We start from the raw sequence: 14,158 nt of genomic DNA, 5'->3' as shown, positions 1-14,158 counted from the left end.
ATGCCAAGCAGTCTCTGTACAGATAGTATAGAGCCCAACGTAGGGCTCAATTCTACAAACCGTGAGATCATGACCTGAGCCAAAATCAAGAGGTGGATGCTTAACCAATGGAACCACCCAGACATCCTTGAAGAGTTACCACTGTAAAACAATCTAATCCTGTCATTCCATTGGCCATAGGTTCAAATTCTTTAGTATGAAGCATTGTGAAATACAACTCCAACTTGCTTCCCAGCACCCTAGTCTTTGCTCTAAACACACAGAACCACGAATACCTGCTTAAGCATGCCATACATTAGCAAACTCTATTTTGTATCTCCTCTCTACACCTAGGATTCCTTTAGCATCTCATCAGTCTTGCAAGTTTCAGTTCATTAAAATCCAAGTTCAGCGTCACCCCATTCATAAAACCAAACCACTTTTCCACTAGAAGAGATATACACTTCTACTTAACAAATGGCACTGTAAATAGCCTGGGGTATCAAGGCCCAGCCTGGGAGGGATTCACATACTCATCTACATATTCCAGCTAAGAACAACCCTGCCAGGGCCTAACACAAAGTGATTTGTCAACAATAACAAACTAGGGACTCAGCTGGTTAAGCGTCTGACTTCAGCTCAGGTGAGTTTAAGCCCTGTGTTGGGCTCTGTGCTGACAGCTCAGAGCCTGGAGCCTGGTTCGGATTCTGTGTCTCCCTCTCTCTCTGCCCCTCCCCTGTTCGTGCTCTGTCTCTCTCAAAAATGAATCAACATTAAAAAAAAATTACAAAAAAAAATAACAAACTAAAACAAGTATATGATTATTCAATTTAATTTTAACTAAATTCCCCTTTATAGAAAGCTGTTTTTTTTAAACTAGCACTAATTTGACCATTAGCAGCTCAGACTTCTGGAAAAATAAACAGCCATAGTATCATGGATTCTGAACCTTCCTGAATTCTCAAATAAAAACAAGCAGGGCAACTGCATGATAAATAAACAAACAAAAAAACCACAGACATTTACAACAAATCCAGGTAACCAATAAATGCTCTTCAGGTATAAAACACAAGCAGTCAGGGCTGAGCAACCAGCTATGAGACTTGTGTGTTCCCAATACCTACGTGGAAGGAAAGCCATACAGTGTCTGACATACCTAAGACCTGAAGAACCCCCAAATAACTGATAGGTATTCTTCACTGGAAAGAATGGCAGAACAATTTGAGAACAGCAGTGGAAACTGGGAGGGATTTCCCCTGCTCTAATAGTGGGTGAGAGCAAGGAATCAGGCAGCAGAGCCTGAATCAACTGGAGCAGTGTGACCCCTAGGAATTCTCAACACTGACCTATCAGGCCTTTCTGGACAGGGCCCAACACTGTGGAGAAACTTCTGGCAGTGCAATCAAAGTTGGGCGGGACAGGAATAACAGAGACAAAAGAGAAGGTCCAGATAAAAGTGTGCAAAAGGCAAATAGCTAGGAAATGTCAGAAAGCAGCAGTAAGGTTTTTTGGCCGACATGCATGCAAGTACGTGTACAAACACACACAGGAAAACAGCCAATTTCTAAAGAACTCAAAAGAACTAATTTTATATAAAATGAGCAAAAAAAAAGTTAACAGGATCAAATCCCTTACAAAATTACTATAAATATAGTGAGTAGCAGAATAATATCCCTACAGAAAAGGGAAGCATGCCAGAATGAGTGTTCAAAAAAAAGAGGAAAAAACGACCAAAACTGTTACTATTTAAAAACTAAAAGGCATGAGGAAAATAGGTAAGGCATGAAAGAACATAAATAAGAATTAGAAAAACTCAAAAATGAGTTGACAGAATTCAAGAGCTAATTTATAAATTTGAAAGTCATTTTTGATAGGAACACAAGACTGTAAGAGAAAAAGAAAGCAAAAACAGAGAAATCTTTTTAAAACCAAAAAAGAAATGATGCATAAGATTTTTTTTAAAATTCTGAAAGAAAGTAAGTATTGCAAGATAGGCAATAGAGATACAACATATGTACAGCAGGAGTCCCTAAAAAACTAAACCAAAATAAGGGAAAAGAACAATAAAACCAGTAAAAAAAAAACACAAAAACAAACAAAACTTAACCAATACTATTATTTTTTTAATTAAACTACATACTCAAAGGATGCATACTGCTATAGATATGAGAGTTATCTGAGAGTATCAATTCAGAAAGACTAACACCAAAGATCTACCCAAATAAAATGATTATATTTTAAGGAAAAAGACTCTCTGACATCTAGGCAAAAAAATCTCCTAATTTATAAAGAAACTTAGATTATCATCACACTTGGATAGCAAAATGTTATGCCAAAGATAACACAGTTAAAATACTCAAAAGAAACATGGGGTGCCTGGGTGGCTCAGTCAGTTAAACGTCAGACTTCAGCTCAGGTCATGATCTCACTGTTTGTGAGTTCGAGCCCTGCGTCAGGCTCTGTGCTGACAGCTCAGAGCCTGGAGCCTGCTTTGGATTCTGTCTCCCCCTCTCTCTGTTCCTCCTCCTCTTGTGCTCTGTCTCTGTCTCTCAAAAATGAATAAACATTCAAAAAAAATTTTTTTTAATAAAATAAAATACTCAAAGGAAACAGTAAGCCAAGGATTTTACATCCACTAGAATGGACAGAATGGAAAGCATAAAAGGCACACATGAGCTAATAAACATGCAAAAAGAGAGAATACCGTTTTCATGATCTTCCTTAAGAATCTAATAGAAAATGACTTTCTGACAATCAAAATAAGAGACACATAGAGAGCACTGGTGAGAAGCATTAAATATATACTTACTTCTAAGATTAAATGAGGATTAAGGGATGAAAGGATTAAAGTATGTAATAGCTATATGAGCTACATATAGTAAAAATCTTTTTTTTAAATGGGGAGAAGAATAAGGATAGCATGTGTAAAAATTTTTATCATTGTGTTCAGTAATCAAAATTGCCAGTGGCAGAATGATTATTATTCTTCACAATCATATGCTCTGTACTGGACTTACTAAATGACTAACATGGTTGCCTTCCCAAGGGATTTTCAAAAGAAACCAAATTAGTCCATTTTTTTCTCTTGTATTTTTACAATAAACACTTTGTAGGTGTGCCCAAAGATAGCTGACTTTTACACGCTTACATGAGAAAATGTCCAGATAATGTTTTTTATTATGGTGGTGAGGGAAGGGATTAAAGAGAATACATACAATCTCATGTATTTGTGCACACACATATACAGTTATAGCTTTTGGATGGAAGAGAATCAAAGAATTGTACTTTCACCATATTTTATCCTTTTGAGACCATAGCACCCATGAGCAGCAACAGCTTAAATGTTTCTATCTTTGCCTGGTAGGGAAACTGAATTTATGATAAGAGGCCTGAAATCTGTTCAGTTTCTTGTCCAGTTTTACTGAACATTAACCATGCCCATTCCTTTATATATCATTATGACTGCTTTTGCCTTGAGTAGTTGCAACAGGGATCCTATCTATGGCCCACAACGCTGAAATAATTTACTATCTGACTCTTTACAGAAAAGGTTTGCCCAGTCATGTGTGTTAAAGCATTTTTTGATTCCTTAAAAAAAAGGGAGGTGAGGGGAGGAGTAGTTCCTAAAAGTTGACTTAGCTGCAGAAACATCTGGATAATCTCTTTTCCAAACATTCTTCTCTGTACTCTTTAAAAAAACTTTTTTAATGTTTATTTATTCTTGAGGGAGAGAGAGCCAGAGCGAGAATGGGGTAGTGGCAGAGAGAGAGGGAGACACAGAATCTGAAACAGGTTCCAGGCTCTGAGCTGTCAGCACAGAGCCTGATGCGGGGCTTGAACTCACTCACAAGCCATGAGATCATGACTCGAGCTGAAATTGGATGCTTAACTGACTGAGCCACCCAGGCGCCCTTCTTCTCTGTTCTCTTTAAAGATGCCCAGTTCTCTAGTTACAGATTTCCCTTGTTACTGTCTATTTTTTCTCCTGGCTTTCCATGCCACATTTTTACAATCAGCTAACTTAATCTTTCCTAACTTTTTTTGCCAATTACAGTTTAACTCTTCTCCACTTGTTCTTCCAATCAATCCTCAACATTCTATGACACCTGGGACGCCTGGGTGGCTCAGCTGGTTAAGCATCTAACTTCAGCTCAGGTCATGATCTTAAAGTTCATGAGTTCAAGTCCCGCATCAAGCCCTGCACTAACAGCTCAGAGCCTAGAGCCTGCTTTGGATTCTGTGCCTTCCTCTCTCTGCCCCTCCCCCACTCGGTCTTTCAAAAATAAATAAATTTAATAACAAAAAAAAATTCTATGAAACCTATTCTAATTGTTTTCCCAATGGACATTGGGATCACAGAATTTTAAAACCAAATAGATTGTCAGCAATCATTTGATTCAACTTCCTTTTTACAAACGAAGGCAGAAGGTCAGGGGTCCTATGTGTGCCTCTACTACTTTCAGATTATGACTTTATGTAGGACCTCTGTGGACTTGAGTTCCCTCACTTAAAAGAGATTAGGATTCTATTAACTCTGATACACTTTGATTCTATGAGGTTTTAAAGGCCTGTTCAAAATTAGTTAGTGCTGAGGTGCCTGGATGGCTCAGCTAGTTAAGTGTCCGATTCTTGATTTCAGCTCAGGTCATGATCTCACCATTCATGAGATCAATACCCATGTCAGGGCTCCACACTGACAGCATGGAGCCTGCTTGGGATTCTGTCTGTCTCCCTCTCTCCCTCCCCCGCTGCTCATGTTCTCTATCTCTTTCTCGATCTCAATAAATAAATTAATTAATTAATTAAGCTTTAAAAAACAGAGATCAAAAAAGACCCTTAAAGCAGTTTTTCTACCTATCTTGGTAGTTCTCAGAATGTTGCTTAAATTATCTTGACTGTTAGGTTGGTTCCTTTTTATCTTTGTGTCCTTAAACAGTCCCCTGGCTACTCAAATTGTGTGTGTATGTGTCCCCATTTATTCTCACACTCTCTAACAATTCTGATTCTCAATCTGTAGCTTCCATTTGTAATTCCTATTCTATTTTCTTACTCCCAGCTTCTTACAGGACACCTCCAACTGCTCTTCTCCAAAACTGTCATTTTCTCCACAAAACTGGACCTCGCCACCTATGTTCTACTCTTAAAAAAACACCAAAAAACAAACAAAAACACCAAAAAACAACAAGACCCAAACTTGGGCTGCTTCCTTACCAAACTTACTTCTTTTTATTTATTGCATGTATAGGTAGCTTATGTGATAGAATTATAGGAGTTCTGAATTTCAGAAATTATATTCCATACATATTTTTAAAATTTAAAATTAATTTGACATATAAATGGAAAAAGCATTACATGCTAAGTCCAATGACCTGGGCTCAAGTTATAGCTTTTATGCAGCATTTCACAAGACCTATCTGACACTCAGTTTACTTTGTGTTCCTATGAACACCTTCTTCACAGAACATTAAAATGAAGAGTTCAAAACACTTACAATGCACTCTACCAAGGTAAACAATGGCCTTCAATCAGCTAATACAAGCCTACCTTAGTTTACATGTTTACATCAGTGTAAATGCTTACTTTATACCCATCTTATACCAATTTGGTGCTACTTACCAGATATGAAGGATTTCTCCCCCTCCCCCTGCCACCTGCTCAACTTGGGACAAGTTAAATGAGATGTAAGTCACATAACATAAAATTCACCCTTTAAAATGTACAATTCAATGTTTTTATGTAGTCAGAGGTGTACAACCATCACAATTAATTTGGCAACATTTTCATCACCCTAAAAAGAAATTCCTTACCTCTTTATAGCCATCATCCCTCTATGTCCCCAACCCTAAGCAACCACTAGTCTATGTTCTATTTACCTGTTCTGACCATTTCTTATAAATGGAATTATACAATATATGGTCCTTTGACTGGCTTCCTTCACTTAGTATAATGTTTTCAACATTTATCCATAGTGTAGCATGTATCAGTGTAGCATGTATTAGAAAGACTATACTTCCCCCCACCGTACTGTCTTGGCACCTTGTTCCAAATTTACTTCTTATTCAGTCACCTCACTAGCTGACACATTTGACTGCTCACCCTTAGAATATCTCCTAACTAGGTTCCTTTCTTTCAACTTTTACCCTTAATTCTTTAATATACAAATACTCAGATAATCTTTAAATAATGCTTTTTAAGAAAATAAAAAAAGATGACCAACTCATTCCTTTAAATTCCTAAATAAGAATTTGCTTAATTGTTCAAAGGATCATAAAAATACATATGCATTTTCTAAGAGAGAACATCTGAAGCTAAAGAAAGTGTAGGTGGGTCACGGTGGCAAGAGGGGTAGAACACAGGACCCTCTGAATGCCATTAGCATCTCAAGCTACAGACCTGCACTTCCCAATGACAGCCATTAGACACATCATGAGTGAGCACTTAAAACATGGTTAGTCTTACCTGAAATTGTGCTGAAATTGCAAAATGTACATTGGTTGTGTAAGAGTCAGAATGAGAAAAGTTTACCAAGTTTTGAATATTGAGCACATATAGAAAATGACATTTTAAACAAAATTTTATAATCTTATTTAACTCAATGTGTTTAAAATATTTTAACTTCACCTGTATTTTACATTTTTTAATGTGAAGACTAAAAAGTTTTAAACTACAGATGTGGTCTGCATTTGCATTGTATTGCTACTGGACAATGCTGCTATACAGACTTTCCCTAAGAGTGACTTTATTGAACAGGCTGGCCTTCTAGGGAATTAAGTTTTATTGGGCATAACCAAGTACCAAGCACCAAAGGGATAGGAAATTGATTAAGATTTCCTACCCTTGAGAAAATTATAATGCAGTAGGAGAAGGGATAGACAACAACCAAAGGAATATATTCATCTGTCACTGAGGCTCAATGGGGAGACCAGAATCCATGAGGCAAGGAGTTCTGCCTGTTTTTGTTCTCTACGCTTACAATAGAGAGAAATACCAAAAAATCACTTAGCCTTGAATATTAAATAGGATTTCAGTGGTTTCTAGCATTCTAAGGTGAAGAAAGTTTCCTCTGAGAACACAAACAGATGAGACAATATGGAAGCATATCATATATTATTCTTGACAATAAATAGGAGAAAACTTTAAGTTTTAGTCCACAGTAATTTTATTCTTTCAAAAGAAGTTAATTCCACCTTTCTTATCACTGACTGTCAGATGTCAAAGAACATGATTTGACCGTATTTGGCAATACTCGGTATCTATACTACAAGTTATTGCCGAAAGCATACAGCCTCAAATTATCTTCTTTACTCACCACAATTGCCAAAAACCCATGAGCTCACCTCAAGGAGAATGACTTTCTCCTTCTTCTGTCAATGCTTCTTAAAAATGCAATGCCAGGACTGCCTGGGTGGCTCAGTCGGTTAAGTGTCTGATGTTGGATCAGGTCATGATCTCAAGGTTCATGAGTTTAAGCCCCACATCAGGCTCTCTGTTGTCAGAGAGCTTGCTTCAAATCCTGTCCCTCTCTCTCGCTGTCACTCCCCGCCACTCTCAAAAATAAACAAACATTAATGAAAAAAAAAAAACCCACTAAAAAAAAATATGACGCCAGAGGCCATCGTCCTCCATTTCAAACTGGAACATTTTAAAAACGCGTATTAGGGGCCCCATTCCAAACCAAATGAATCAGAACCTCTGTTCACTGGGGGATGACCAAGTTGACTTCTCTTTATAATAAACCTGGAGAGCCACTGCTCTAAGTCAGTTATCAGCAAACTATAGCCTCCAGGCCGAAATAATAAGTAAATAAAGTTTTACTGAAATATAACCAGACCCACTTGTTTACCTACTGTCTGTGGTTGCTTCTGCAATACAACTGTAGAGTTGAGTAGCTGTGACAAATTTATGGTCTACAACATGTAAAATGTTTACTTATCATCCAGCACTTCAAAATACATTGTGCTGATAATGCTCTAAAATAGTCTAAATCTTACTCTGGATCAACTCAGAACACCAAAAGACTGTCAGATTTGAAAGTACTGTTCTGTGGCCTCAGAGAATGAAGTCAACTGAATTATGTTTTGGCATATATGTCTCAATTTGTACTGACAGGGCTAATTTTAAAAACCTTCAAAAAACAATTCCTGAAAAACAATAAAAAAACAATTCCTAGAGGGATGGTCTTTGAAGACTTCCATTCTGTCACAGTCTCTGTGATGAGGCCCAGAAGCAACACAGGTCTATGTTCCCAGCATAACAGTGAACATGTTTAAAACCAAAGAATTATTAATTACAAACTCATCTCTATGTATCTTCTGATGACATTTTTCTGGGCTGGTACCTTTCTTTCTTTTTCTTTTAATATTTATTTATTTTGGAGAGAGACAGAGACAGAATGCGAGTGGGTTAGGGGCAGAGAGAGAGGGAGACATAGAAGCAGAAGCGGGCTCCAGGCTCTGAGCTGTCAGCACAGCTGACATGGGTAGCTTGAACTCACAAGCTGTGAGATCATGACCTGAGCCGAAGTTGGATGCTCAACTGAATGAGCTATCCAGGCGCCTGGGCTGGTACCTTTCTCATAGCAAAAGAAAACTGAAGTATGAGAAGAGGTCATCTACAGAACAGAACCACACTCATCTTCTAAATAGAAAACTCAGACTTGCCTGATTATTACACCTACCACGAGTTGGTATGATACTTCTAACACATTTAGAAAATTGGATTCTGTTTTCTCAATATTCGAGATCTTTTCCTACTTTACCTGAGCTAATGAAATACAGATCTGTAGTAAAATCACTTAGCATTTCCCCACATTTGAAAACCTAACAAAACCAAGCAAAGCAGCAGAAAGGAGAAACAAATTTAGCTGATCTGTGTCTTCTTTTATTTACACTTAAAAGGTATGAGGAAAAAACAAACATGTGATAATGCCAAATTATCTCTACGGTTTTGAGTGATCTAGCTTCTACCTAAAGAAATTATATAAGGAACAGCAATTTAAACCCAATGTAAGCAAAAGAAAGGAAATATTAAAATAAGAGCAGAAATCAAGGAAACAAAAAATAAAGAGTATTGATGAAAACAAAATCTGGTTTTTTAAAAGATCAATAAGATTGTTCAATCTCTAGCTAGATTGACCAGGAAATAAAAGACATAAATTACCAATATCAGAATGAAAAAAGGGACATTATTACAGATCCTACAACATTAGAATAAGGGAATATTAACCATTTTATATCCATAAATTTGACAACTTAGATGAAAGGGACAAATACTTTGAAACATACAAATTACCAAAGTTACCCAAAAAACTAATAAAGAGATATGTAACTTGAATAATCCTATATAAAATTAAAGAAACTGAATTTAAAGTTAAAAGCCTTCCCCCCCAAAAACAAACACACACACACACACACACACAACACACAAAAATCCCTCCTGGAGCAGATGGCTACACTGGTGAATTCTAAATTCTATCAAGCATTTAAGTAAGAAGTAACATCAACTGTACAAGAACTCTACCAGAAAACACAATAGGAAGAAATACCTTCCAACAGCTGGTTTTGAGGCGAGTAGCTTTCCCTGATACTAAAACTAGAGAAAAACAATATGAGAGAAAAGTCTAGCAAATCAACCTATTAATATATAAGATGGAAAAGAAATCACAACCAAATAGAATTTATCTTGGGAATGCAAAACTGTTCAGTATTCAAAAAGCAAGGCAATGATTATACCAACAAACTAGTAAGAATACTCATTTCCTAACCTCAGGCACTACTTGTAAAAACAAAGTACTGGCGGGGCACCTTGGTAGCTCACTTGGTTAAGCGTCTGACTTTGACTCAGGTCGTGATCTCACGATTCGTGAGTTCTAGCCCTGTGTTTAGCTCTTTGCTGACCTTAACCTCATAAACAGCATATACAATAACCTGACAGTTAACATCATACTTAATGGTGAAAGACAGAATATTTTAATCTAAAATTAGGAATAAGGCAAGGAGGTCTGCTCACCATAATATTTTGGAAATCCTAGCTGGTGCAATAAGGCAAGAAAAAGAAACTGCATACAGATCAGATCAAAAGGAAGAAATAAAACTGCCTCTATTCACAGATGCCATGACTACATAGAAGAAAAGTTGTAAGTTCATTTATTAAAAAAAAAAAAAATCAATAGTATTTCTACATATGAACAATCAAAAATTTAAATGAAAAAAATACCATGTACAATAGATTCAGGAAACATGAAATGTACTTAACTAAAAACCTAGCAAAATGTGTGTAAGATCTGCATGCTGAACACTATAAAACAGTAATAAGAAAATAAAAGAATGGAAAAATACATCATGTTCAAAGTTTGGAAGACTCAGTATTGTCAGTTCTCCCTGAATTAATCTATAATGTAATAAAAATCTCAGATTTTTTTATTTGACAAACTTACTCTAAAATTTGTGTAGAAAAGCAAGAGAACTAAAATAGTCAAAACAATTAAAAAAAATAAATTTGGAGGATTCACACTACCTGATTCCTACACCTAATATAAATCTATAATAACAAATGCAGAAGTGACTGGCAGATGGGATAGGCACACAGGATCTACAGAACAGACTAGGGAAAGACCTATTTTTGACAAAGGTAGAAAGCATTTCATGAAGAAAGGAAAATGTTTTCATAAACAACTGCCCAAAAGTTTGTGGACATCCATATTAAAAAAAAAAAAAAAAAATCCTCTGCCCACATGTGATAACATACACAAAATTTAACTCAAAACATCCAGAAAAAATCCTGTGACCCTGGGCTTAGCAAAAACATCTCAAAAGCATGATTGATAAAAGTAAAAACTAACAAACTGGACTTTTATCAAAATTTAAAACTTATGTTCTGCAAAACACACTATTAAGAGAAGGAAAAAAGCAAGTTGTAGACTGGGAAAAATATGTGCAAAACAATATCTGATAAATAACTTGTACCTTGAATATATAAATAACTCTCAAAACTCAGTAACAACCTCAGTGCACCAAAGGACACAATCAACAGAGGGAAAGGCAATTCCTGGAATGAGAAAAAATACTTACAAGTCATATATCTGCTAAGGAGCTAATAATATTCAGAACATATAAAGAATTCCTAAAACTCAACAACTAAAAACAAATAACCGAATTAAAAAATGGGCAAAGAACTTGAATGGATGGTAATTTTATGTGTATTTTACTGCAACCAATACAAAAACAAACAAAAACCCCCATAATACCTCAATATTAAGAAAACAAACAACCCTATTAAAAGTGGGCAAAGGATTTAAATATATTTTACCAAAGAAGATATATGGATGACAAGCATACAGACTTTAATGTCCTTAGTCTTTAGAGAAATGCAAACTAAAACCACAATGACAAACACACTACACAACTATTAGAATGGCTAAAGTTAGGGGGGCAAAAAAACCCTGATAATATCAAGTGTTGACAAGGATACAAAAGCAACAGAACTCTTATACACAGCCAATGGAGATGCAAAATGGTACAGACCATTTGGTGGTTTCTCGTAAATGTTCACTTACGATAAGACTCAGAGCAAGCCCATTCCTAAATATTTACCCAAGAGAAATGAAAAGTTATGTTCATACAAAAACCTGTACACTATATAGAATTATAACCACAAAAAACTGCAAAATATCCAAATAATTCTACATCCATACAATGGAATAATACTCAAGCAATAAGGAACTAAAAATAATGGCAACAAGAGAAACTACTGATAAAAGCAACGTCATGGAGAAATCACAAATGCATTAGGCTTAGAGTATAAGAAGTAAATGCTGAGAGTATAAGAAGCTAGTCTTAGAAGACTATATATTGTATGAAATCATTTACATGACTATATGGAAAAAAAACACACCAGTGGCTACCAAGTGCCGGGGGAGGGGAACAAAGTTGATGACAAATGGGTACAAGAGAAAAGTTTCAGGTGATGGGACAGTTCCGTATTTTGGTTGTGCTGGTGCTTACATGACTATACGAATTTATCAAACAGAGAACTGTACACAGAGGATAAATTTTACTATATGCAAATTATACCAATAAAAGCAATAAAGGTGTTAAGAAAATGTAATGTGATAAAATAAAACACATAATACAAAATTATATCACAACCAAACACTTATAAGGTATGAAGTTATTTTATAACATGTTTAATCTGACTTAAAAATGCTACCTAATAGCACATTTCAAACAGAGTGGCCATATTTCAACCTTAACAATTAAAAGTTAAGGTTATTGTTACTTAAATGATTTCTTCTACCACTTAGGGAGACATAAAAAAAAAGCCAACCATATCTTATCTGAAATCACTGTTTTTTAATAATTAATTTACCCATTATCTATTATGTTCAGATTCAAACATATACAAGATAATCAGGGGCAGAGTTCAGGAACTTAATTTACATACCCCTTTCTATTTTCCTAGTAATGGATACAGCTGGTAGAAACAGTAGTGTGAAGTATTTAAATATTCTCTAATCTCTTTCTATTCATTCTGAAGAGTTAGCTCTTTTCAACGTTTTTTTTTTTTTTTTTTTTTTTTTTATTTTATTTTATTTTTGGGACAGAGAGAGACAGAGCATGAACGGGGGAGGGGCAGAGAGAGAGGGAGACACACAGAATTGGAAACAGGCTCCAGGCTCCGAGCCATCAGCCCAGAGCCCGACGCGGGGCTCGAACTCACAGACCGCGAGATCGTGACCTGGCTGAAGTCGGACGCTTAACCGACTGCGCCACCCAGGCGCCCCGAGTTAGCTCTTTTCAAAGCAGGACTGGGGAGAATTATGGAAGGCACTTCCTTCATGGTAAGCATAAATAGGTCCCATTAGCCCCATTTTAAACCTATGAAAACCCAGGCTCCAACAGGGGGTTATTAGATCACTTACTCCTTTCTAAAAGAAAAGAGGAAGGAACTAGGATTCAAATTCAGAGCAGTCTCATTCAGACACAAAGCTCTTTTTCATTTTCTTTTTTTAAGTTTATTTATTTTGAGACACAGACAGCCCAAGTGGGGGAAGGGCAGAGAGGGAGGAAGGGAGAGGGAGACAAACGGGGGGGGGGGGGGGGGGGAGGAGGGAGGGAGGGAGAGAGAGAGAGAGAGAGAGAGAGAGAGAGAGAGAGAGAGAGAGAGAGAGAATGAATCCCAAACAGGCTTCATGCTGGCAGCACAGAGCCCGACAGGGGGCTCAAACTCAAGAAACCTTGAAATCATGACCTGAGCCGAAACCTAGAGTCAGATGCTCAATGGACTGGGCCACCCAGGTGCCCCCCTTGGTTTTTTTAATTTGGGAAAGAGAGAGTGCACATGCACCAGTGCAAGGGAGGAGGGAGAAAGAGAATCCCAAGGAGGTTCCATGCTCAACGTAGAGCCTGATGTGGAGCTCAATCCCATGACCCTGGGATCATGACCAAAATCAAAGATACTCAACTGACTGAGCCACCCAGGGGCCCCCAAAGCTCTTAATCTTACCCAGCTTACTGCTATTTGCTCTCTGTCCATCTGCAACTGCTTAAACAATAGCTTGGATCTACATGTTTCAAATCAAAAATATCTTTTAAGGTTTTATTACTCACACAATCTGGTTTGATTTTAACCCTATAATACCTGCACATATATTCAGAAAGTCTGAAGGAGTTTACAGTTTATATCAACATGCAATGTGTTCTATCTGATGATTCAAATTTTTAAAAATAAATCACTTACTTTCTCAAGTCAGGAATAAAATAAACCAAATATACAAATAATCACCAAAAGGATATATGAAAAAGTAATCATGTTCACCTCTAACCTTAATAAAGAATTTATTGCAACTCTAATTTTAAACAAAGGAATATAGAAAAGTTTTTTCCCCTTTCTTCTGACTTCCTGACATCTGGCTTTCCTCTATTGTTTTCCAAAGCTGCCAGTATCCTGAGTTATACACAGAGTATTTACTGCAACAGAAAACTTACCCTGTGAAGCGTCACTGTGTGTTGTTCCCATATAGCTGTTTCCTCCATTGCTGTGTTCTGAGAAAGGAAAAGAAAAACAAATCATTTCTCTGTTAAGAAAATGTCTTTAATAAAGTGAGTGAGATAATCCAGCAAACAATTCGCACACTGAAATACCAAAATTCATGCTGTTAATATTAGATATTCTGAAAAGA

The 14,158-nt window shown here is 36.6% G+C and overlaps 1 protein-coding gene across 9 annotated transcripts in view; it reads right to left on the bottom strand.

Annotated features, from left to right (window-relative positions):
- Positions 1-14,158, bottom strand: part of TJP1 (tight junction protein 1) — a 367,980-nt gene that overhangs the window by 66,380 nt on the left and 287,442 nt on the right. For all 9 annotated transcript variants that reach the window (XM_019460064.2, XM_053888779.1, XM_019460066.2 and 6 more), the window contains one exon: positions 13,965-14,021. In XM_019460064.2, coding sequence (XP_019315609.1) covers positions 13,965-14,021 — 57 coding nt within the window. The remainder of the gene's footprint in view (positions 1-13,964; positions 14,022-14,158) is intronic.

This window comes from Panthera pardus, unplaced genomic scaffold (genome assembly GCF_024362965.1).
Source record: "Panthera pardus isolate Hobbes unplaced genomic scaffold, ASM2436296v1 HiC_scaffold_24, whole genome shotgun sequence".
NCBI lineage: Eukaryota > Metazoa > Chordata > Mammalia > Carnivora > Felidae > Panthera > Panthera pardus.
The sequence above is the reverse complement of the archived record's forward strand: the minus strand, read 5'-3'. Positions and strand labels throughout refer to the sequence as shown.